Source organism: Rhinolophus hipposideros, assembly GCF_964194185.1.
Source record: "Rhinolophus hipposideros genome assembly, chromosome: 6".
In the NCBI taxonomy this organism is placed as follows: Eukaryota; Metazoa; Chordata; class Mammalia; order Chiroptera; family Rhinolophidae; genus Rhinolophus; species Rhinolophus hipposideros.
The window spans coordinates 73,036,944-73,058,697 of record NC_138052.1 but is presented as its reverse complement, the minus strand read 5'-3'; the positions used below and the strand labels follow the sequence as shown (position 1 = coordinate 73,058,697).

Below are 21,754 nucleotides of genomic sequence, written 5' to 3'. Positions count from 1 at the left end.
CAGATGTGAGAAAGAGAAATACGAAAACACACTCATCAGACTACAGCATCTTTCACCATCCTTTTTGAGCTACTATGAAGATTTTTAAAAGGTACAAATGACTTATCACAATTTGAATGGCTCCAGACTCTAAAATTCATGTTAAAATGAAAAAAAAAAGTAATGCAGTTTACATTTTTTTAAAAACTGTGGTCATTTTGTCCAGTTTTCTGTTGACTGGCATCTTAAAATTCTCCCCATTTTCACAAGGAATAGAGATTTAAGGAAAGCCAAAAAAAAAAAAAAAAGCAAACTTTTAAAAAGTTTGGTATCTGTATATATACTGGGAGTACAAAAAAAATGTACACATTTTAAGAGGCGTATTGCTTTTTGAAGTTGAATTGAGTTACAGTAGCAATGTGTAGTATGACGTTCGTTAAAAAGATGGCAATAATCAAATGAATGCTAGCATCATTCATTGTATTACAATTTTAATAAGGTTTTTTCCTTTCTTAAAAAGTATACACTTTCTCTCTCTCTCTCTCTCTCTCTCTCTATATATATATATATATATATGTATATATACGTATATATGTATATATGTGTATATGTATATAAGTATATATATATATATATATATATATATATACACACACACACACACATATGTTGTCTCATTCAGGATCCCAGCAGAAAACAGATGGCACACTCAAAATTAAGCTGTAGGAGGAGGGCTTACTTATAAAAGGACTGTTGGCAAAAGTTTGGAACCGCAAGAGGCAGTGCTAGAGGCTGTAGCTCATAGGAGCAGAGTTATGACCACCCTTAAGTCTAAAAGGGCAAGGGGAGAGTGAGGTTACCAGAACCGGAAGGAAAGAGAGTAATATAGAGGAGGCAACTATAATAGAAGCAGTGACTTCTATTAAGAGAAACAGGCCAAGCAACTAGCCCTGCCCAAGATTATGTATGTATAACTATCAGTTATAACAAGAACGTTAACTCTTATCGGCAGAAAGCATAAGTCTTAAACAAAATCTAAACAGATCTTAGTTTAAACAAGTACAAATGATACAAATGATGACAGGTAACAATATAGAAACAAAAACCTAATTAATAAATATACCAAACAAGCTGCTGTTGGTCAGCACTAACCTAAGCTCCACCTTTTACCCTGATCTATGTTTCTACATAGGCAGACACTATAGTGTAGAGGACATTTGTCCTTGTTCTTTTAAATGAAAACACTAATTTGAAAAATATATATGCACCCCTACCCCTATGTTCATTGAAGCACTATTTAGAATACCTGGCATAAGGAAGTAACTGAAGTGTCCATTGATAGATGAATGGATAAAGATGATGTGGTCTCTAAAATGGAATATTAATCAGCCATAAAGAAAGAATGAAATCTTGCCATTTGCGACAACATGGATGGACCTAGAGAGTATTGCACTAAGTGAAATAAGTCAGACAGAGAAAAAAAAATACCATATGATTCTACTTATATGTGGAATCTAACAAAGCAAAACAAAGGAACAAACAAAACAGAAACAGACTCATAGATACAGAGAGTAAACTATGGTTGCCAAAGGGAAGGGAAGTGGGGGGATGGGTGAAAAATGTGAAGAGGATTCAGAGGTACAAACTTCCAGTTATAAAATAAATAAGTCATGGGGTACAATGTATAACATAGGGAATATAGTCAATAACATCATAATAATTTAGTACGCTGACAGATGATTACTAGACTTATTGTGGCTATCACTTGGTAAAGTATGTAAATGTCAAATCATGTTGTATACCTGAAACTAATATAATATTGTATGTCAGCTATAATTTAAATATATAAATTTATATATAAATATATAAATTTAAATATATAAATTTAATATATATATATACATATATATATAGTGTGTGTGTGCTACGTGAATCCGTCAGAAAGTAACTCAAAGTTCAAATAGTTCAGTAGCAAAAAGTCCCATCTGAACACCTAGACCTAAGTCATTAATTCTTAAGAGAGAAAAAGTCTCAAAATGATCAATTAGTACTTCCTGAAAAGAAATTTTGATATGTCAGAAAATTGCTCTTTGGTATTCTAACTTCTGCCACAACAAAGTCATGCATTCATTTAGCAGATAAATAACGGGACCTGATGTACTACGTTCTTCTGAGATGGGAAGATGTAAAAGATGAAGCCTTTTCCTTCTAAGAGAAATCCTAAGTTTGGTATTCAACTAGCTACACTCCAAAGCCATATGTAGTGCATGAGCCCTGTAGAGATTCACTGACAGTCACATGAAAGAGGCCTTGTTTCCAGAAGAGATGATTCTAGAGGCTTTTGTGGAGGTTGTCCTTTAGCTGGACCAAGAAATCTGGGGCAAATTCAGACAGGCTAACATGAAGGAAAGGACTTTTATTGGAAGAGTTTCCTACAGACTGGCAGAGCACTCTATTTACATAATAGGGAAGTAGGTGAAGATAGCTGGTACCAATCATGCAGAGCCTTTATGCCAAGAAAAGGCACATGGATTTTATAATAAAGACAACGGGAGACATTGAAGACATCTGAGTTGAGAATATGGCAGTAAGTACCATCTGAAGATATTATTAGCACACCAGTGCAGAGTGCATTGGCTTGGAGCAAGGATAGAATAGAGGCAGAGACCAATTGGAGGTTGTTGCAGTAGCATTGATGTGAGCTCATAGGACCTGAGCTGCAGAGGTGGCAGCTGGGATGGAAAGGATAGACAATGCATTGGTGCTCGGTTGTGCTCTATGATGGTGAACAAGAATCAAAAATGACACACAGTTCCTGGGCTGGGTAAGGGCAAGAGTGGAGGTAATTGTTGACAAAACTAGGTAAGTGAAGAGAAGAAATTTGTTTGGAAAAAAAGCTGTTGGGTTCAGTTTTAGATGTTGGGTTGAGGGATGAGCAAGACATCCTTGAGGAAAGTCTCAGGAGTTAGATACGTTGAACTAGAGTTCAAGAAAATCATAGATTGGTATGTACATTGTTGTGTCATCTGTATTACCCTGTTTCCCTGAAAATAAGAACTAGCTGGATAATCAGCTCTGATGCGTCTTTTGGAGCAGAAATTAACATAAGACCCAGTATTATAGTATAGTATAGTATAGTATAGTATAGTATAGTATAGTATAGTATAGTATAGTATAGTATAGTATTATTATATTACACTACATTATATTATATAAGACCTGGTCTTATAGTAAAATAAGGCCGGATCTTATATAAATTTTTGCTCCAAAATACACATTAGAGCTGATTGTCCAGCTAGGTTTTGTTTTCAGGGAAACACAGTAGGATGACAGTTAATATTAAACCTGCTAAAAACCATTGCCTGCACTATAACCATCCTTACCACTCAGAGACACTGCCCAGCAATGCAGGATATAACCACTCTAGGACTGGAAGTTCCTAAACACAAAGCAATGTAACCCAGTCCCTACCTTCAAAGGTCTGCAATCATCCTCTCAGCTCCTTATGGTAGAAGGACAGTCTAAGAGGATAACATAGAAGATTACCTTAACTTATATAAAAGAGGTACCCGTACCAAAAGCCACCAAACCACTCCCCAAAATCAAGTTTTATTATACTAAAAGGATGCCTGTAGTCCAAATAATAAGTAAGTAGGGCTTTATAGCTTTCTACATACATATTATGACAGCAATTTAGCTAAAAGCAATCCCACAGGCATCAAGGGACTTCCTATATTAATATATTGTTTTCTAAATATATATTTTAATCCAGTAACCACATTTGGGAATCATATTTTCCTCCTGAGCCACCATCATTCTGAGTCCTCATTCAAAACAACTTTGTGAAAAAGACAAGAGTACATTTTTCCTTTCTGTTTTCATTCTCTCTAAATCTTACACCTCCGAAGAGCCTGCTCAGGACCTTGGCACATACAGTATGTATCTCCTAGGTAAGTGTCATGGCCTAGAAGTTTGAAAATCATTATTGTGTTGAACCTTAACATTGCATAGGAAGAAAGGGGAGAGAGAGCAAAGACAATATTGTCCCTAAAACTCCTGCTGTCATTTCTAAGCATATTAGTACCTAAGATCCTGGTTTACAACCTCTCCAAGTGATTTCAGAGATGGCTAGTTTTGAGCTGTATTTTCTCTGTCAGATCATAAGAACATCTACAAGGCAATGAGGTGGTTGAGTTGCCTTGTTAGAGCTGATGAAAGCCAGAGTTTTTTATTCCACTTAAAAAACATTCTTAAGCCAGAAATATACCCAAACTGTCTTCAAGTCCAGTCCCCTTAATGTATCAGATGAGAAAACAAAGGCCTAGAAAAGCTATGCCATAGTGTTACAGACTAAAACTCCTAATCACACCCTCCTACCTTAAAAAATCAGTAGCGTTAGCTTTTGAGTTTGAAAAAAGAAAGGTAAAAAGAATAGCACACATGGTCTTCCCAAATCCAAGGGCAAGCAGCCATATCCTTGTTCCAAAAAACACAGGAATATGATGAGATTAACTTCCTTGACTGAAAAATGGAGTCCTGCCCATGATGTTGGGCAGGGTTGGTCTGAATCTTGTGACTTGTTATCTCAGCCATGTACTGAGGCCAAGCCCAGCCATAGTGTGTGTTTTTGAAGGCTCAAGCAAATTCAAAGTACACATGGGCTTCAAAGTCAAGATATGTATTATCCCAGTGGCCCTTGTTGATATAAGTATATATATATATATATATACATATATATACATAAAACAAAACAGTCTTTAACATCAGGTTTGCAAGCATGAAATCACTCATTTACCCCAGCTTCATTCTAACACATCTCTGCCCCTATAAATCTGCTTTATTCCTCCCCATTCTTCTTAGCGATTTGTTTTCCTCTCTCTAATCTCCTATGCTCCAAATCATCTTTCTCCTCATCTTCTGGAGAAAACTGCCTCCATCCACCTTTGTTTCTTCTACCTCCTCTTCTTTTCTTCTCTAACAGTTCTCTCCTTCACCCTGCAACACTACACACACACACACACACACACACACACACACACACACACACACTTAAGACCAGCATTTGGTTCCTTCCACATGTCAACCATAATAAAGTCACTCAGTTTGCAAACATTTATTACATACCTGCTATGCACAAAATACTCAAACAATATAGGTGATATACGTTCCTTATCGTCTTCACTTATGTAGTAATTCCCTGCCCTTTTTCTTGACTTTTGAATTCTTGTCTTTCTTCCCCAAAGCTCTGCCTAAACTTAGAAGTCCCAGCTGGACTCCTTTCAGCCAAAACAGTGACCTTCCCAAGACATTACTTACTTCTCCTTCCCTCTTACCTCTCCAAACACATTCTCTGTCTCTTTTACTAGCTCATCATTCTCTTTAGCTGACTCCTAACAAGAACTGTTTTCCAGATTCAGTTCAACTCTCTGATTTTCTACACTTATTCTCCCTTCTTTTTGCTAGCCATCCATTCCCATGACTTCAGCTTCATTCCAAAGATAAGGATTCCTAAATATTCTTACTCTGTTCCCATATCTTCAGCTCTATACTAGATATTTTTCTGACATCTCAAGTCTTTACTTCAAATTCAAAACATCTAAAGCTAAACACTATTTTCCTACAAAACTCAGTTGTACATCTTGATTTCAGGTGGTAATACCACCATTCCTCTGTTAAACCAAAAACCCTGGCATTATTCTTCATCCCTCCCTCTTTTTCACCTTCATCCAAAACTGTGCTCTAAATCCTGGAATTTCTATTTTCAAAACATCTTTTAGTCACTTCTTTCTATTCCCACCTTTGTCATCCAAATCCTAATCTACTACCCTCTTCCGGGTGACAGTGTTATAACATGATTGCCTTGACATCGGTCTCCATACCATACCTATCCTAGACCATCCTGCTTCCAAAATCTTTCAGCTTCTTCACAATGCCTGGAAATGATGTTTGAACTTCTATTATCAATATTCGATCCTTTGTTTGATCTGATTCTACCCTACCTCTCCAGGCCTCCACACATGCAGACTGTCCATCTGTTCCAAGAACATAAAATAGTATTCCTGATTTAATTTCTTTGTTTGTGTTGTGTATGGATTTACTCACTTACTCATTGTGCGACCACAGGCAAGTTGCTCTATCTGCTCCATGCATCACCTTTCCCTCTACGAAATGGGGATAATCATAGCATCTACCTCATAGGATTTAGGAAAAGAATAAATGATTTAATATGAGAAAAGTCAGACAGAACAGTGCCTGGCACATTATGAGTGCAAAATAAATATTAGCTACCAATTATTATTAATAACATCCATTTAAAGCATATCTTGCTTTAAAGTCCAGTTCAATTCTCAATTCTCCATAAAAACTTACGATTCTATATTAATCTTACTAGAGTATGTATTTTATGCTTCCTCGTTTTAGTACTAATTCATTCATTTCCTCCTTCAACAAATATTTGTTGAACACCTGAAATGCTTCCGGTACTGTGCATAGTACCAAGGTGATAAGGGTGCATAAGACCTGATTCTGCCCTCAAGAAGCTCACAGTCTGGTGGAAAAAACAGATGTGGCAACACGAAAAAAAAAATTGGGGGAACTTTGAGAAGAAAAGAAGTCCCTCATTTTGCCATTTAGGGGCCCAGAGAAAATTTCTTCACTTGAGACTGTAGGAGACATTCTAGATTACAAGAATAATATGTACAAAGCCATTAAGATATCAAGTGGTATGGTGAGGTAGGAAACAGCCAAGTGTCATTTGTCTGTTTCCCGCTGTTATGTCCTTTATATATAGTCTTCTCAACTAAATCATAAAGTCCATGAACACAGAGAGAACTTGATTACACAAGCAGTTTTTGTGAGTTACTTAAGTCTTTGTATTTCTTTTCTTCTTTTTATATTCTTTCAGACCCAATACAGATTAAAATATAAAAGCAGTTTAATAAGTATTTGTTAGATTGAGTTATGCTTAAATTGAAATTGCTCTTACAAATTCATAATGAAGGCTGAATACCCAGAGAAAACTTCCTCACATAGGCGAATCTTGCACTAAGGACATGAAGTGAAAGACAAGTAGGATTTGGATGAGTGGAAAGGGAGAGAAAAGGAATTCCAAGAGGGAAATAGCATCAGAAAGATCATAAATGCAGACTGCAGATGTGTGACAGTGAAGAAAGCTGCAATATTGGGATTAAGAATCTTATATTAGGGTCTGAAAAGAGATAGATTAGATAAGTCTGATAGGTCCAACCTAAAAACACCCAAAAATGCCAGTAACATTGCAATGTCATCTTTCTATAAGCATCTCCTAGGAACCATCAACACAACTTCCTTTTCCACACATTGGGAGATGTCTAAGTTTCCTCCAATCTCTAGATGTCTGTGGTTGACTTCAACAATTCTTGGATGCTTCTGCTTATAACCGTTTTCCATAAAATAAATAAGTGTGAATAGAATATTACCACGGTAGTCCTTCAGTGAAAAAAAATTTTAGAAAGATTTCACAGTTCTCATGTTTACTTCCCTGAAGCTCAAAGGGAGGTTTTGTATCTGTCACAAAACCTAGAATAGCACGTAGAAGATGTTGATAAATAACTGTTGAACGAGCACATGGGTGAAAACCTGTTTTACTGAAGCATCAGAAGGAGCAGGCACCTTAGACATTAATACCCAGTAAGCTACTCATATCCCGTTTTAGTATCCCCAGGAACCTCATGGTGGAAGAAACCATCCTCCTCACCCACCTTCTATGGGATAGAGTCTGTGGACCAGAAATGGAACCCTCTTGGACTCAGCCTTCCTTAATCTAACCTTAAATTATGTACACTTACTATTAGCAGTGTTCAATAGCAAAGAACGTCATCGGGTCACATGGAAGCTGCAAAGAAAGTCACAGTGATGTTCGGACACTTCATCATGTGTTAAATATTCCTAAGCAATGAAAAGCACAGACTTCTACCTTCTCAGCAGGCAAAAAACAAAACAAAACAAAACAAAACAAAACAAACAAAACCCACCCACCTAAGTTCATAATAAGGAAGTCTATGTCATTGTTAAAAAGTAAGACATGTCAATAATTCCGATTCTTGTGTGAATGAATGGGTGATAAATAGGAGTTACTGCTGCAATCAATGTGTTGCATGGTGGATTGTGAGCTAACAAACTGACACAGATGCTGCAGAAAGAGGCTCTCAACTACATCAGAGGTCAGAGTGAACAGCGAGTGGGGGACTTTCACGACACCATCAGAAACAATTAACCTGGTTACCTTGGCAGTCAGATTCCCCAAGATAATTAAGATGATGACAAATGAAAAAGATGGCGGTAATGGTGATGAAGAGATAAAGTTGCAGCTCAAAGTTATGTAAGAAATTCTCTCTGATCATGCAGGTTCTCTTTCAGCAGTGAATACATATACACACGTAATCAGCATGGTGACATACAGACTAAACTAAGGTGCCTAAGAAATTAGCATTGAAATACTAAGGCCACAGAAGTGTAGTCTCTTTTTCACACCCTCTAACAAGTGACTGAATAGCAGTTGACCCCATCCAGCGCACCTGTCTTCTAGGGTCTAGAGTCATCAAAATGAGAGTAACAAGCAAGAGGTTGCACACCTACTTTCCAACCACTTCTCACTTGGGCCTGGGTTACCTTCCCTCCAGCTTCAGAAACTCATCCTCATGCGATGACTCTCAGATTGAAAGCTCCACGCACATTTTTGTGTGTTTTTTTTCAGTATCTACGTTCATTTGTCTGATGACAACACCATGTCAATGACCAAAAAGAGTAAAAGCAATCACCATAAAAGAGACACACATTCCTTATCAGAGCTTAGTAAACAAGAGAACCCTTCAGTCAGTCACAAAGAAACCCAGATGTCATTTTTTCCTGAACTTCAGCTAATCTACTGAGATGGAAAATTCCAGTCTCTGTGAAGTTCTATAAATAATAAATTTCTTGAAGAAAAAGGCAAACAAAAATTTCACCAAGATAAAAGGAGACTAAAAGACTTTATCCTTTTCAATGACCAGCTGTGAAATAACTGTGCTTTGAAGGAGTGCCTGCCCTCTAATTTTTAGACAAGAAAGTGCAGTGAATTTTGTATCCTTATCAATGGCTATACTAGTTAATAAAGAGTTATTGTTTTAGAGATGATAAACCACAAACGGAATTTTCTTCTGGGATATTAGTGGCATAAATATTTTCATTTTGTAAATGTCAGCATACTGTATTCAGGAAATACTTGAAGGAAGATATTCACACATGATAAAAGCTGAATGATAGTCATATGGCATTTCTTTACTCTTGAAAATAGAATGAAGACATTAAAAAGGAGGACAGTCTATGTCTAAAGAAGAAACAGCAAGATCCCCTCCCCACCCATAGTAAACGTTTGAACATGAGAGCTTCAAAGTTAGGATCACAGATTCATTTCTATTTCTAATCTATCTGTAAAAATGTCTCATTCTATTTCCTGATATTGCTATATTGATATTAATTTTACTATAAAATTAATATCCTTGCTATAAAAGTCCTAGCTGGATTGTTGCCTTTAAAAAAAAAACAAAAAGTTGGGCGGCCCTGTGGCTCAGGTGGTTAGAGCTCCATACTCCTAACTCCGAAGGCTGCTGGTTGGATTCCCACATGGGCCAGTGAGCGCTCAACCACAAGGTTGCCAGTTCGACTCCTGCAAGGGATGGTGAGCTGTGCCCCCTGCAACTAGCAACGGCAACTGGACCTGGAGCTGAGCAGCGCCCTCCACAACTAAGACTGAAAGGACAAAAACTTGACTTGGAGAAAAGTCCTGGAAGTACACACAGTTTCCCAATAAAGTCCTGTTCCCCTTCCCTGCCAAAAATAAATAAATAAATAATAAATAAATAAATAAATAAATAAATAAAATGAAAAATAGTATCTTATTGTAGGGTATAGTAGTACATACAGTAAAACAGACTTCTTAAGCAAGAAGTCTGCACTTTGGAAATGTCCATCAGATGACAAAGCACCCAGGTAATGTTTTAAGTCAGAAAAACTGGCACCAGTAAATATAGGTACAGCAATCTGCTGATTACATTGTATTTTTTAATTTTTATTAAATTTATTGGGGTTAGTAAAATTATATAGATTTCAAGTGTACAATTCTATAATACATCATCTATATACTGTATTGTATGTTCACCCAGAGTCAATTCTCCTTCTATTACCACATATTTGACCCCCTTTTCCCTTTTCTACCACCCACCTTCCCCTTTGGTAACCATTAAACTGTGAGTTTTTGTTTCTTTGTCTTGCTCATTCGTTGCTTTCAATTTTGTATCCTAAATATCTGAGTGAAGTCATATGGTTCTTGACTTTTTCTGTCTGACTTCTTTCACTTACCATGATAATCTCAAGATCCATCTATATCGGTGCAAATGGCAGTATTTCATCTTTTCTTATGGCCAAGTAGTATTCCATCTTTTTTATCCAATCATCTATCAAAGGACACTTTGATTGTTTCCGTGTCTTGGACACCTTGAATAATGCTGCAGTGAAGATAGGGGTACATATATCTTTCCAGATTTTTAGGATAGGTACCCATAAGAGGGATTGCTGGGTCGTATGGTAATTCTACACTTAATTTTTTGAGGAACCTCTATGCTGTTTTCCATAGAGGCTGTACCAGTTTCCATTCCCACCAGCAGTGTATGAGGGTTCTTTTTGCTCCACAGCCTCTCCGACACTGGTTGTTAACTTGTCTTGTTGAAGTCATACCTTATTGCTGTTTTGATTTGCATTTTCCTAATACCTAATGAAATAGAGCACTTTTTCATATGTCTGTTGGCCATTTGCATGTCTTCTTGGGAGAAGTGCCTGCTCAGGTCCTCCACCCATTTTTAATTGAATTGGTTTTTGTTGTTGTTGAGTTATATAAGTTCATTATATATTTTGGATATTAGCCCCTTATCAGAGGTGTTGTTTGCAAATATCTTTTCCCATTTGGTTCATTTTGTTGATGGTTTCCTTTGCTGTGCAGAAGCTTTTTAGTTTGATATAGTCCCATTAATTTATGTTAGCTTTTACTCCCCTTGCCTTTGAAGTCAAATTATAAAATCCTCTCTGAAACCAAGGTCCATAAGTTTCGTACCTATGCTTTCTTCTGTGCAGTTTATTGTTTCAGGTGTTATAGTTAGGTCTTTGATTCATTTGGAGTTAATTTTGGCATGTGGTGACAGATAGCAGTCTAGTCTCATTCTTTAGCTCATGGCTACCCAATTTTCCCAGCACCATTTATTGAAGAGGGTTTCTTTTCTCCATTGTATGTTTTTGGCTACTTTGTCAAAAATTATCTGTCTGTATTTACAAGCGTTTATTTCTGGATTCTCAATTCTATTCCGTTGGTCTTTGTGTCTGTTCTTTTGCAAATACATGCTGTTTTGGTTTTGTCACTTTGTAGTAAAAACTAAAGTCAAGGGCATGTGATATCTCCAGCATTGTTCTTTTTTCTTAGGGTTGCTTTGGCTATTCGGGGTCTTTTGTGATTCCATAAAAATCTGATGATTTTTTGTGTATTTCTTGAAAAAAATGCCATTGGGATATTGATAGGGATTGCATTAAATCTGTATATTGCTTTGGATAATATGGCCATTTTACCTATGTTGATTCTTCCAATCCGTGAAAACAGGATATCTTTTCATTTCTTTGTGTTTCCTTCAATTTCTTTTAATAATGTCTTATAGTTTTCAGTGTCGAGGTCTTTCCCATCCTTAAGTTTATTCCTAGGTGTTTCATTATTTTTGTTGCAATTGCAAAAGGAATTGTGGTTTTTTTTATTTCTTTTTCTGAAATTTCATTGTTAGTATATAAGAACGCAATGGATTTTTGTACATTGATTTTGTATCCTGCAACTTTACTGTATTTGTTCATTGTTTCTAATAGTGTTTTGGTGGAGTCTTTAGAGTTTTCTATATAAAAAATCATGTCATCTACGAAAAGTGACAATTTGATTTCTTCATTCCCAGTTTGGATGCCTTTTATTTCTTTCTCTTGCCTGAATGCTCTGGCTAGGACTTCCAATACTATGCTGAATCACAGTGATGACAGTAGGTATCCCTGTCTTGTTCCTGATTTTAGAGGAAAAGCTTTCAGTTTTTCACCATAAATGTGCTATTGAGGGTTCATCATATGTGGCCTTTATTAGGTTGAGGTACTTTCCTTTTATACCCATTTTATTAAGTGTTTTAATTATAAATGGATGTTGTATCTTGTCAAATGCTTTTTCTGAACATATTGATAGAATCGTATGATTTTTATTCTCTATTTTGTTTATGTGGTGTATCACATTGATTGATTTGCATGTGTTGAACCATTTGCATGTGTTGCCCCTGGAATGAACCCCACTTGATCATAGTGTACAATCTTTTTAATGTATTGTTGTACTTGATATGCTAATATTTTGTTTAGTTTTTTTGCATCTGTATTCATCAGAGATATTGGTCTGTAGTTTTTTATTGTTGTTTTGTTTGTTAGTTGTTGCTTCTGTGTGTTATCCTTACCAGGTTTTGGTATTAGGGTTTGGTATTAGTTTGGTATTAATGTTGGCCTCATAAAATGAGTTAAAAATATTGCCTCTTCTCTGATTTTTTGGAAGAGTTTGAGGAGCCCAGGTATTGAATCATCTTTGAGTGTTTGGTAGGATTCACTAGTGAAGCCAGCTGTTTCTGGAATTTTGCTGTTGGGGAGGTTTTTGATGATTGTTTCAATTTCCTTACTGTCGATTAGTCTATGTAGATTTTCCAGTTATTTGTGATTCAGTCTAGGAAGGTTATATATTTCTAAGAACTTATCCATCTCATCTAGGTTATTGAATTTGGTGGCATATAGTCCTTCATAGTATTCTTGTATGATCTTTTGTATTTCTGTGGCATCTGTCATAACTTTTCCTCTTTCATTTCTGATTTTATTTGTCTTATCTCTTCCTTAGGGAGTCTAGCCAGGGGTTTGTCAGTCTTTTCAAAGAATCACCTCTTTGTTGCATTATTTTTTTCTATTGTCTTATTGTTCTCTATTTCATTTAATTCTTCTCTAATTTTTATTATTTCCTTCCTTATGAAGACTTTGGGTTTCATTCATTCTTCCTTTTCTGCTTCTTTAAGATGTAATGTTAGGTTGTTTATTTGGGATTTTTCTTGTTTTTTGAGTTAGGCCTGGAATGACATAAATTTCCCTCGTAATACTGCTTTCACCACACGCCAATAATTTTAATATGATGTATTTTCATTGTATTTGTTTCTATGTATCTTTTTATCTCTTATTTCTTCTTTGACCCATTAATTATTTAGTAGCATGTTGTTTGCATTCCACATATTTGTGTCCAATTTCTTTTTCCAGCTGATCTCCAATTTCTAAGCATTGTGGTGAGAGAATATGCTTTGTATGATTTCAATCTTAAATTTTCTGAGGCTAGTTTTGTGTCCCAACATATGGTCTGCCCTTAAGAATGTTTGATGTGCACTAGAAAAGAATGCATAGTGTGTTTTTTTTAGGATGAAATGTTCTGTAAGTGTCAATTATGTCCAGTTGGTCAATGTGTCACTGATTTTTAAGGCTGATATTTCCTTACTGATTTTCTGTTTGGATGATCTATTTACGCAAGGTCGGACAATGAAGTTCACGAACTGCATTGCAGAAATGTTGCTAACCTTTTTTGATATCAGAGGAATTATTCATTATGAATTTGTAGCAACTGAACAAACAGTTAACCAAGTTTACTATTTGGAAGTGCTGAAAAAGCTGCATGAAAAAGTTAAATGACCTGAACTTTTTGCCAACAATTCATGGCTCTTGCATCACGACAATGCATCAGCTCATATGGCACTGTCTGTGAGAGAGTTTTTAGCCAGTAAACAAATAACTGTATTGGAACGCCCTCCCTACTCACTTGGTCTGGCCCCCAATGACTTCTTTCTTTACCCAAAGATAAAGGAAATATTGAAAGGAAGACATTTTGATGACATTCAGGACATCAAGGGTAAAAGGACGACAGCTCTGATGGCCATTCCAGAAAAGGAGTTCCAAAATTGCTTTGAAGGATAGACTAGGCACTGGTGTCCGTGCATAGCTTTCCAAGGGGAGGACTTCAAAGGTGACCATAGTGATATTCAGCAGTGAGGTATGTAGGTATGTAGCACTTTTTCTAGGATGAGTTCAAGAACTTAATTTTCTGACCTCGTAGCTGTCAATGGAGTATTTAGGTCCCCTACCATAATTGTGGTTTTTGTCAGTTTCTCCCTTTAGTTCTGTTAGTAGTTGCTTTATATATTTTGGTGCTTTCTGATTGGGAGCACATGTATTAATCAGTGTTATGTCTTCTTTTTGTGCTGTCCCTTTTATCACTATGAAGTGTCCATCTTTGTCTCTTGTTACCTTTTTTATCCTGAAGTCTGTTTCATCAAATACACATATGATTAGACCTGCCTTGCTCTGGTTACCATTTGCTTGGAGTACCATTTTCCACCTTCTCATTTCAGTCTATAGTTATCCTTGCAGCTGAGATGTTTCTCTTAGAGGCAGCATAAGGTTGGGTTTTGTTTTTTGATCCAATCTGCTACTCTATGCTTTCTTATTGATGACTTCGGTCCACTTACATTTAGTGTGATTATTAATATATGAGGATTTCCTATAGTCATTTTAACTTTTGTTTTCTGGCAGCTCGGTGTCTCCATTATTTCTTTGACTTTGCGTTTCTGTCTGTTATTTTAGTTTGGTGGTTTCTGTGGGGTTTTTTTTCCTCTCTTCCCTCTTTTTTTTGTGTTATGTATCTTAGTTCTAGATTTTTTTTAATAGTTACCATTAAGTTAATGTAAAAGAAAGTTTCATATATTCATTAGTCCTTTTTCTTCATCATGCATCTTATCTCCATATCCCTTTGCAAACACCTATGTTTGCTCCCTCCCTTTTTATGTTTTTGTTGTCACAAATTATCCCTATTTATGCTGTGAGTTCATTTCTGAGTTGCAGTAGCGTATTGTCTTCTACTTCCCTTTTTCTGTTTTACAGTTTTTTTTTTTAATCTTCTTTACCCTTTATGTTATGTTTAAGTGTATAGTGCCCTGTTCTCTGCAAGGGTTGCCATTTCCTGCTTCTGTCTGTCTGTTAGTAATATTACTCATAGTTTTGTATCCTTTGTGTCTTTTTTTCAGGTAAAATAACCTCCTTTAGTATTTCCTGTAATGTAGGCCTTGTGGTGGGAAATTCCCTCAGTTTCTGTATATCTGGCAAGATCTTTATTCCTACTTCATATCTAAAGGATAACTTTGCAGGACATATCATTATTGGCTGGTAATTTCTTTCAATGGTTTGAATATTTGATTCCACTCCCTCCTGGCTTGTAGAGTTTCTCCTGAAAAATCTGATGCTATTCTAATGAGACTTCCTTTGTAGGTCACCATCTTCTTTTCCCTGACTGCCTTGAGAATTCTTTCTTTGTCATTAATTTTTGACAGCTTCAATATAATGTGCCTTGGAGAAGGTCTAGTCAGATTGAGGTAATTTGGTGTTCTGTTGGTTTCTTGGATTCAAGGATCCAGTTCTTTCCAGAGGTTTATGAAGTTCTCATTGACTATTTGTTTGAATAGATGCTCTGTGGCCCTCTCTTCTCCTTCTGGTATACCCATTATTCTTATGTTGCTCCTTCTGATGGAGTCATAAAGTTCTTGTAGAATGCTTTCATTTCTTTTAACTCTCAAGTCTCTCTTCTTCCATCTGTGTCATTTCCAGATTTCTATCTTCAATATCACTAATTCTTTCCTTTATCTGATCAGTACTATTTCCTAAAGTTGCTGTTTCATACTTCATCTCTTTTGTTGAGTTCTTCAGCTCCAGAATTTCTATTTGATTCTTTTTTAAAATTTCAGTGTCTTTGGTAAAATATTTATTTTGTTCATTGATTTTATTTCTGAATTCATTAAACTGTCAATTGAATTTTCTGCATCTCATTGAGATTTTTCAAAACTGCAGTCTTGAATTATTTGTCATTTAAGTCACATACATCCATGTCTTTAAGTTTATTTTTTGCAAGTTTTTCATTTCTTTCTGAGCTGCCTTTTTACCTCGGTTATTCATGGCAGTTAATGGATTATTTCTCTTCCGGAATCTACAGGAGTGAATTCTGCAGCAGGTTGATATGAAGTCTTTCTTTTGTTTTCCAACAGGTAGCACTGGAGTGTTTTATATTCTCTCACTCTGTTTTGGCTTCTTGCACAGTGGGAGATTTCCTGAGGAGGTAGGCTTCTCCTCTCTGACCAGGCTGCTTCAGTCTCAGAGCATTACCCCTGTGGGAGAATGTGGTGGGCAATGGGGTTCTGAGCCTCTGAAATCCAGTGCTGCCCCTGCAGCCAGATGCAGAGCTATGTGCCTCAGCAGCCCTCGGTGTCCCCGCTGTGTTCAGCCATAATAGGTGGGGGGCAGGGTCGGCTGGGAGGTGTTCAGCCTTAAAAGGTGGGTGGGTCTGTTTGTGGCTTTGTTTTCTCCTCCAAGTAATGGTGATTACCAGACCATAGCTGCCTTGCCCCTATAGTTCCTTCCTTGTCACTGGCATTAGCTACAGTGTGTATCTGCCACTCAAGAACTGTCTCTCCAGTTCTCAGGGCTGTAGATATTCTGCTCTTTAATCTGACACTGCGACCATTTTTTTCTAGGGCCTGTGGTTAACACTGGGAGGGAGTGGGGAAAGTGAGCTTTGGAACGGTGAGGAAAGGCCCCCAGACTCCATTTTTCTGCCTGGCAGTGAGGGCTGTTAAACCACAGTTGTTGCGCTTCTGTATTCTATCTTTGCCCAGAGAGCTCTGCTCCAATCACTGGGTTCCCTCGTATTATATGCTGATCCCTCAGGAAGCAATGCTCAGGGCCACAGAGAGTACACCTGCAGTCTCCATCCTCTCCTCTCCCAGGACTGCAGTGAGCTACGTAATCCCATGGCCAACGTTCACTTCTTCCTTCCCTCTTCTGTTTTTCACCCAGATTCGCCCACCTGCAGAGGTTTCCATGCATGGGTCTCTCAGATGTCTTTGTGTGTTGCATAGGAAATCCTTTGTTGAATTGTAACTGTTCAACTTGTAACTTCAAGGAGAGCTCAAGGAGCACCCCTCAGATCGCCATGTTCTTGTGACCTGCCTGCTTTGCATTTTTGATGTTCGTCTCTCTAGCTTACTTTCCCAAGCCCAGCCTCAGAGCAACACTTTCCAATGAGAGATAAATTACTTCTTTTGGTGTACAACTATCTCAGAATGGTTATTTGCTAGATTAAAAATAAAGTTTATTATTTTGCTTTGCTGATGATAGAAATGATTAAATTTCTCTCATCACCATTTTCCTGCTTCTGTGTCTCTTTCAGAAAAAGAAATGCTAAGGGAAATGCAGCAGCACTAAAGAAATCAAACTCGCCATTTTGATAGTTTACTTGCTAAGGTTTGGGGGAAAATGAAAAGAAACTCTCTCATGGAAAAATAAATGATGTCTCCCGGATTTTATCTTCATACTTAATAATTATCTTGCTGAAAAATAACCAAAATTGGCTGAAAAATCTATGAACAATGCCATGTATTATATGCACACTCCATCCATCATCAATCACAAATTATATTCCTTTCCAGGGTGCTAAGCTGCACTCATCTTCTAAAGTCAACAAAATCCTCTGTTGTGGATCTCAATAACACAGTTATCCAAATCTGATAGAAAACATGCAACCTTAGTAAAGGAATTGTCTAAGGTTTCCTTACACTTTCTATATCATACTTCTTTAATTTAGCCACAAACATCTTTCTAGAATGTCATTATAATCATAAAGAATCAGGTTAGTTTTAACCTTCATAAAATAAATATTTTAAGATCTGCCATGAGCCAATGAATTAAAATTATTACATTAGTGGGGAAATAACTGTTCTTTACACACACACACACACACACACACACACACACACACACACGCTTCCACATAGATATACCAGTAGTCTCTCACAATCCTAGAGAGGATAATTACACTTTGACCAGAGAATTTTCTTATCTTTCTAATTTCTTCATGGAGGGTAATACAGAGAAACAAAAATCACGTGGAAGGTTTTGCACCATTAATTAGAATAGATCATACGTTTATGTACGTTGTAATTATTTTTCTCATAAGGTTTCTTATTAGAAGCATTTCAAAAGTGCCTTGTGTATTCCAATTCCTTTCCTACTTGATTAGATGGCCACTCAGTATCAAATCTGAAAAGTTATTAGGAGGGAGATTTGGTGTTTGAAAAGTATATGTATCATAAAGTAGAAAACAAAGGTTCTGTGTGTCTGAACTCTCTGACTGCTTTTTCAGCTATTTTTCTTTTAATAAGTTAAAAATATACATAAAGCTTTGGGTCTTATAAAAATATCTTCAAAGGAGGGTGAATGAACTGATGATAGATGGTTGTCCACAAAGCATATCAGAAAAGTAGTTTGTGTACAATTACCAACTTTAGTTTTCTGTCAGAGTGAGGTTTCTCTTTCTGCGTATCCTTTACTTAATTTAACAAATTAAGAAATTTTAAATAGTCTTTAAAAATAAATTTTAAAGATTCCTTAAAAATAGATTTTAAAAATAAATTTTAAGACACTTTTTAAATGAATTTAGTAGCTCTAAATTCTTGGTACTAGATACTAAAAGCATAACCTATCTCATCACCAGCTCATGCCTTTTATTATATCAAAACCCATTATAAATACACACGGTTTGTAAATGTGCTCACTGGCATATTTGGCAACTAAATAGATGGGTATGTATGTACTGTACTTGTGCATACATACATACCCATCTATACCCTTTGCACCAAAATATGCCCTTTGGAGCACATCCACATGGTATTCAAGAGCAATGACAAATAGTGTAGTCTTTGCACCACCAAAATAAATGAGAAAGAAATCGAGATACTGGCTTTTCAATGTATTTTCAAGGGGAAAATAACTAAATTTAAACATGCCCGTTAACACTTATCAATCCAGTTTTTGAGCCAAGCAGGACACTTCTCTGAGAGCAAGTTGAACAAACACCTTACTCCAGTCCACCAATGCAACAAGTTCTTTCTGTTTGGAATTGTGATTTTTTGAAGATGATTTAACCTTGGATGTATCTGGAGCTATGGAATTATAAAACACATCACGTTAGATAGGATAGCATAATGGTCAAGAGCTCAGGCTCTATGATCAAACTCTCGTTCCAACAGCCAGTACCTGTGTATTCTTGGGCAAATGAGTATTTCTACCTCTCTATTTCTACATCTGAAATGAGGTCCTATAATAGTGTTAGGTATATCATCCTCCTTTTCATCATCATTGGGAATTTAAAGGATTTTAATCTAAGAAAACAGATTCAGCCAATTGTAAAAGCAAACTAATTTATTAGCATTTATGTTGTACCAGTTTCTGTGATGACTCCAGAATTCATTTTGGCACTCATTCAATTTCAATAGACAAAGCAATTACAACAAACACTTATCTTACAAGCAAAACAGTGACTTGCTAGCAAATGCACTAAGCATTTCACATGGATTATTTCATTTTATGCTCACAATGACCTTGAGATGAGTTTATTATCATCTCTGTTTTACAAATAAGGAAACTGAGGCTTTGAGAGTTTAAATAATAATCTAAGCTCATCTAGTAAAAAATGGATCTGTGATATGAACCCAGGCAGTCTACATCCAGAGCTTTCAGAACCAATCTGCTTATAGTAGTTTTCTTATGTTTATATATATATATATATGTATATATGTATATATGTATATATATATGTATATATGTATATATAGATACATATGCTATAAATTTTTGACACACCATCAACTAACATCTAAATAAATTTTGTTTCATTCCCAAAGATGGTCATGAAAATATCATACTGTAATCTGAGAATCAATGAGTTTCTAAATAACAAGTTGCCGTTTTATAACAAAACTACACTTCCAATATCCAAATTTCACAAGTTGTTTAAAATTGTAAATGAACCAAGCTAATCAAAGACCTCCAAAGTAAAACTCAGAGGAGAAAAGAAATCAAAATTGTTTACCTGTTACTTGAATGGAGGGGAAGAAGTTGAGAACCAGGAGCAGCCTCAAGATCATTGTGCTAACAGTGGGCCAGGGCGGCAGCCCCTCCTCCCTGAGGAGCCCAAAGTGTGAAGTGGTCTGAAGATGTACCTACTGAAGCCTGAGAGTCACGGCCACCTGCAACTTGCTTCACGCAGGGCACATGATCAAGGGCATTCAAACCACAAGACATTGTGACTGCAACATTTCACACCGGATATTACATTGTTTTGATGACTTTTGACTTTTAAAGGCAGCCTTTTCTCCCCACTGAGATAGAATGTCAGTTACTCTCTGATGGGCTCATGAGAATTATTCTCTATGGACAAGTGTCAGAGCTGTGAAAAATGGGTGCTTGGAATCCAGCAAGAGCTAAAAGGTAGACAAACAAGGTGTTCTACAGGAGAAATAAAGTCTCTCACAGAGGGGAGATTTGCGTCGGATAAGGATAGACTGTGTCAAACAGACAACAATAAGAATTATGTTAAGGATTTGGGAAACATCCATACCAGTGGTGAAAGGAGTCATAAATATTAGGAATTAAACTTTTGTGTTGGATATAGGTAGTCCTATGGAGCATTTAGCACACTCTCCTTAATTTACACCAAGCTTCCCTCAACTGGCTTCTAGGAACTGTAAGAAACACCCCCCACTTGGAACCATCCAACCCACTGGGGAGAGGAGTTTCCCCAACTAAAGGGAAAGTTTTAAAAATTTACATATCCTTAAGACAGTAAGGTGACCAAACATCCCTTGGCATCTCGTACTCTCTGTATCCCTCAAGAAATCATTCAAAGTTAAGGGATAGGCAGGAAGAGAAGCTCCAAGCAGGCTCCCCATGCTGGTTGCCCTCTGCTGGGCCCTCCATGGCCCTCTCTCCCGGTCAGGCCTTCTGCATCTAGGGTCATTCTACTGATGTGGCCAACTCCACGCTCCTCTTCTGACGCCTGGGTCAAGATCTTGTACTTGACAGCTTTCTCAAAATCTTTCCAGTAATTTTTGTTCTGCTTTCTTGAAAATCTAAGCTTTATATGATTACGCTAGTTTTGGATTTGTGTGTGTGAGGATCTTTTTAAAGATGATTTGTATTGCTTTTTACTCCTAATATAAAAGTGGGAAATACTTCATATCAAAAATTTAGAAAAAGGTACATTTACCTTTTTAAAAGTTAAAAATAATCATTAAAACAGAACTTTCCCATAATCTTACCACCCTGATATAAACAGTTTTAATATTCTGGTCCAGTGCTTTCCATTTGTTTTTCTATCAAGATTTTTACATATTTAATATCATGTTTTATTTATAGTTTTCAACAGATGTATGCTATTATCTATTACAGCTTGAATATTTTCCCATGACATATAAGTATTTATAAACATCATTTGTAATTAATGCATAATGCTCCATCCTATGATTATAGCATAAATTGTTTAAGAAACCCCCAATATTGTTACCAATATTTTGCTATTTAAAAAATGCTCCAGTGAACATCTTTGATGACCCAGCTGCTAAGTGACAGATAAAAAGTATTTCCTCTCTGGATAGACCCCCTTTATCCACATTTCAATTTTCTCACAAACACTGTCTTTTGTTACCCATATTAACACATCTTTTTGCCTTTTGGAGAAACTTGTCCTTGAAAAATGATTCACTTACACTTCTGAACTAGACATAAATAATAAAGT

General features: G+C 36.5%; 1 protein-coding gene across 1 annotated transcript in view; it reads right to left on the bottom strand.

Annotated features, from left to right (window-relative positions):
* The window catches only part of CD28 (CD28 molecule), a gene marked incomplete at both ends in the record, with an annotated part of 35,655 nt that extends 15,550 nt beyond the window's left edge, over nucleotides 1-20,105 (bottom strand). Inside the window, one exon of the mRNA XM_081050737.1 lies at nucleotides 20,051-20,105. Coding sequence (XP_080906863.1) covers nucleotides 20,051-20,105 — 55 coding nt within the window. The remainder of the gene's footprint in view (nucleotides 1-20,050) is intronic.
* Nucleotides 20,106-21,754: the final 1,649 nt, after the last annotated feature.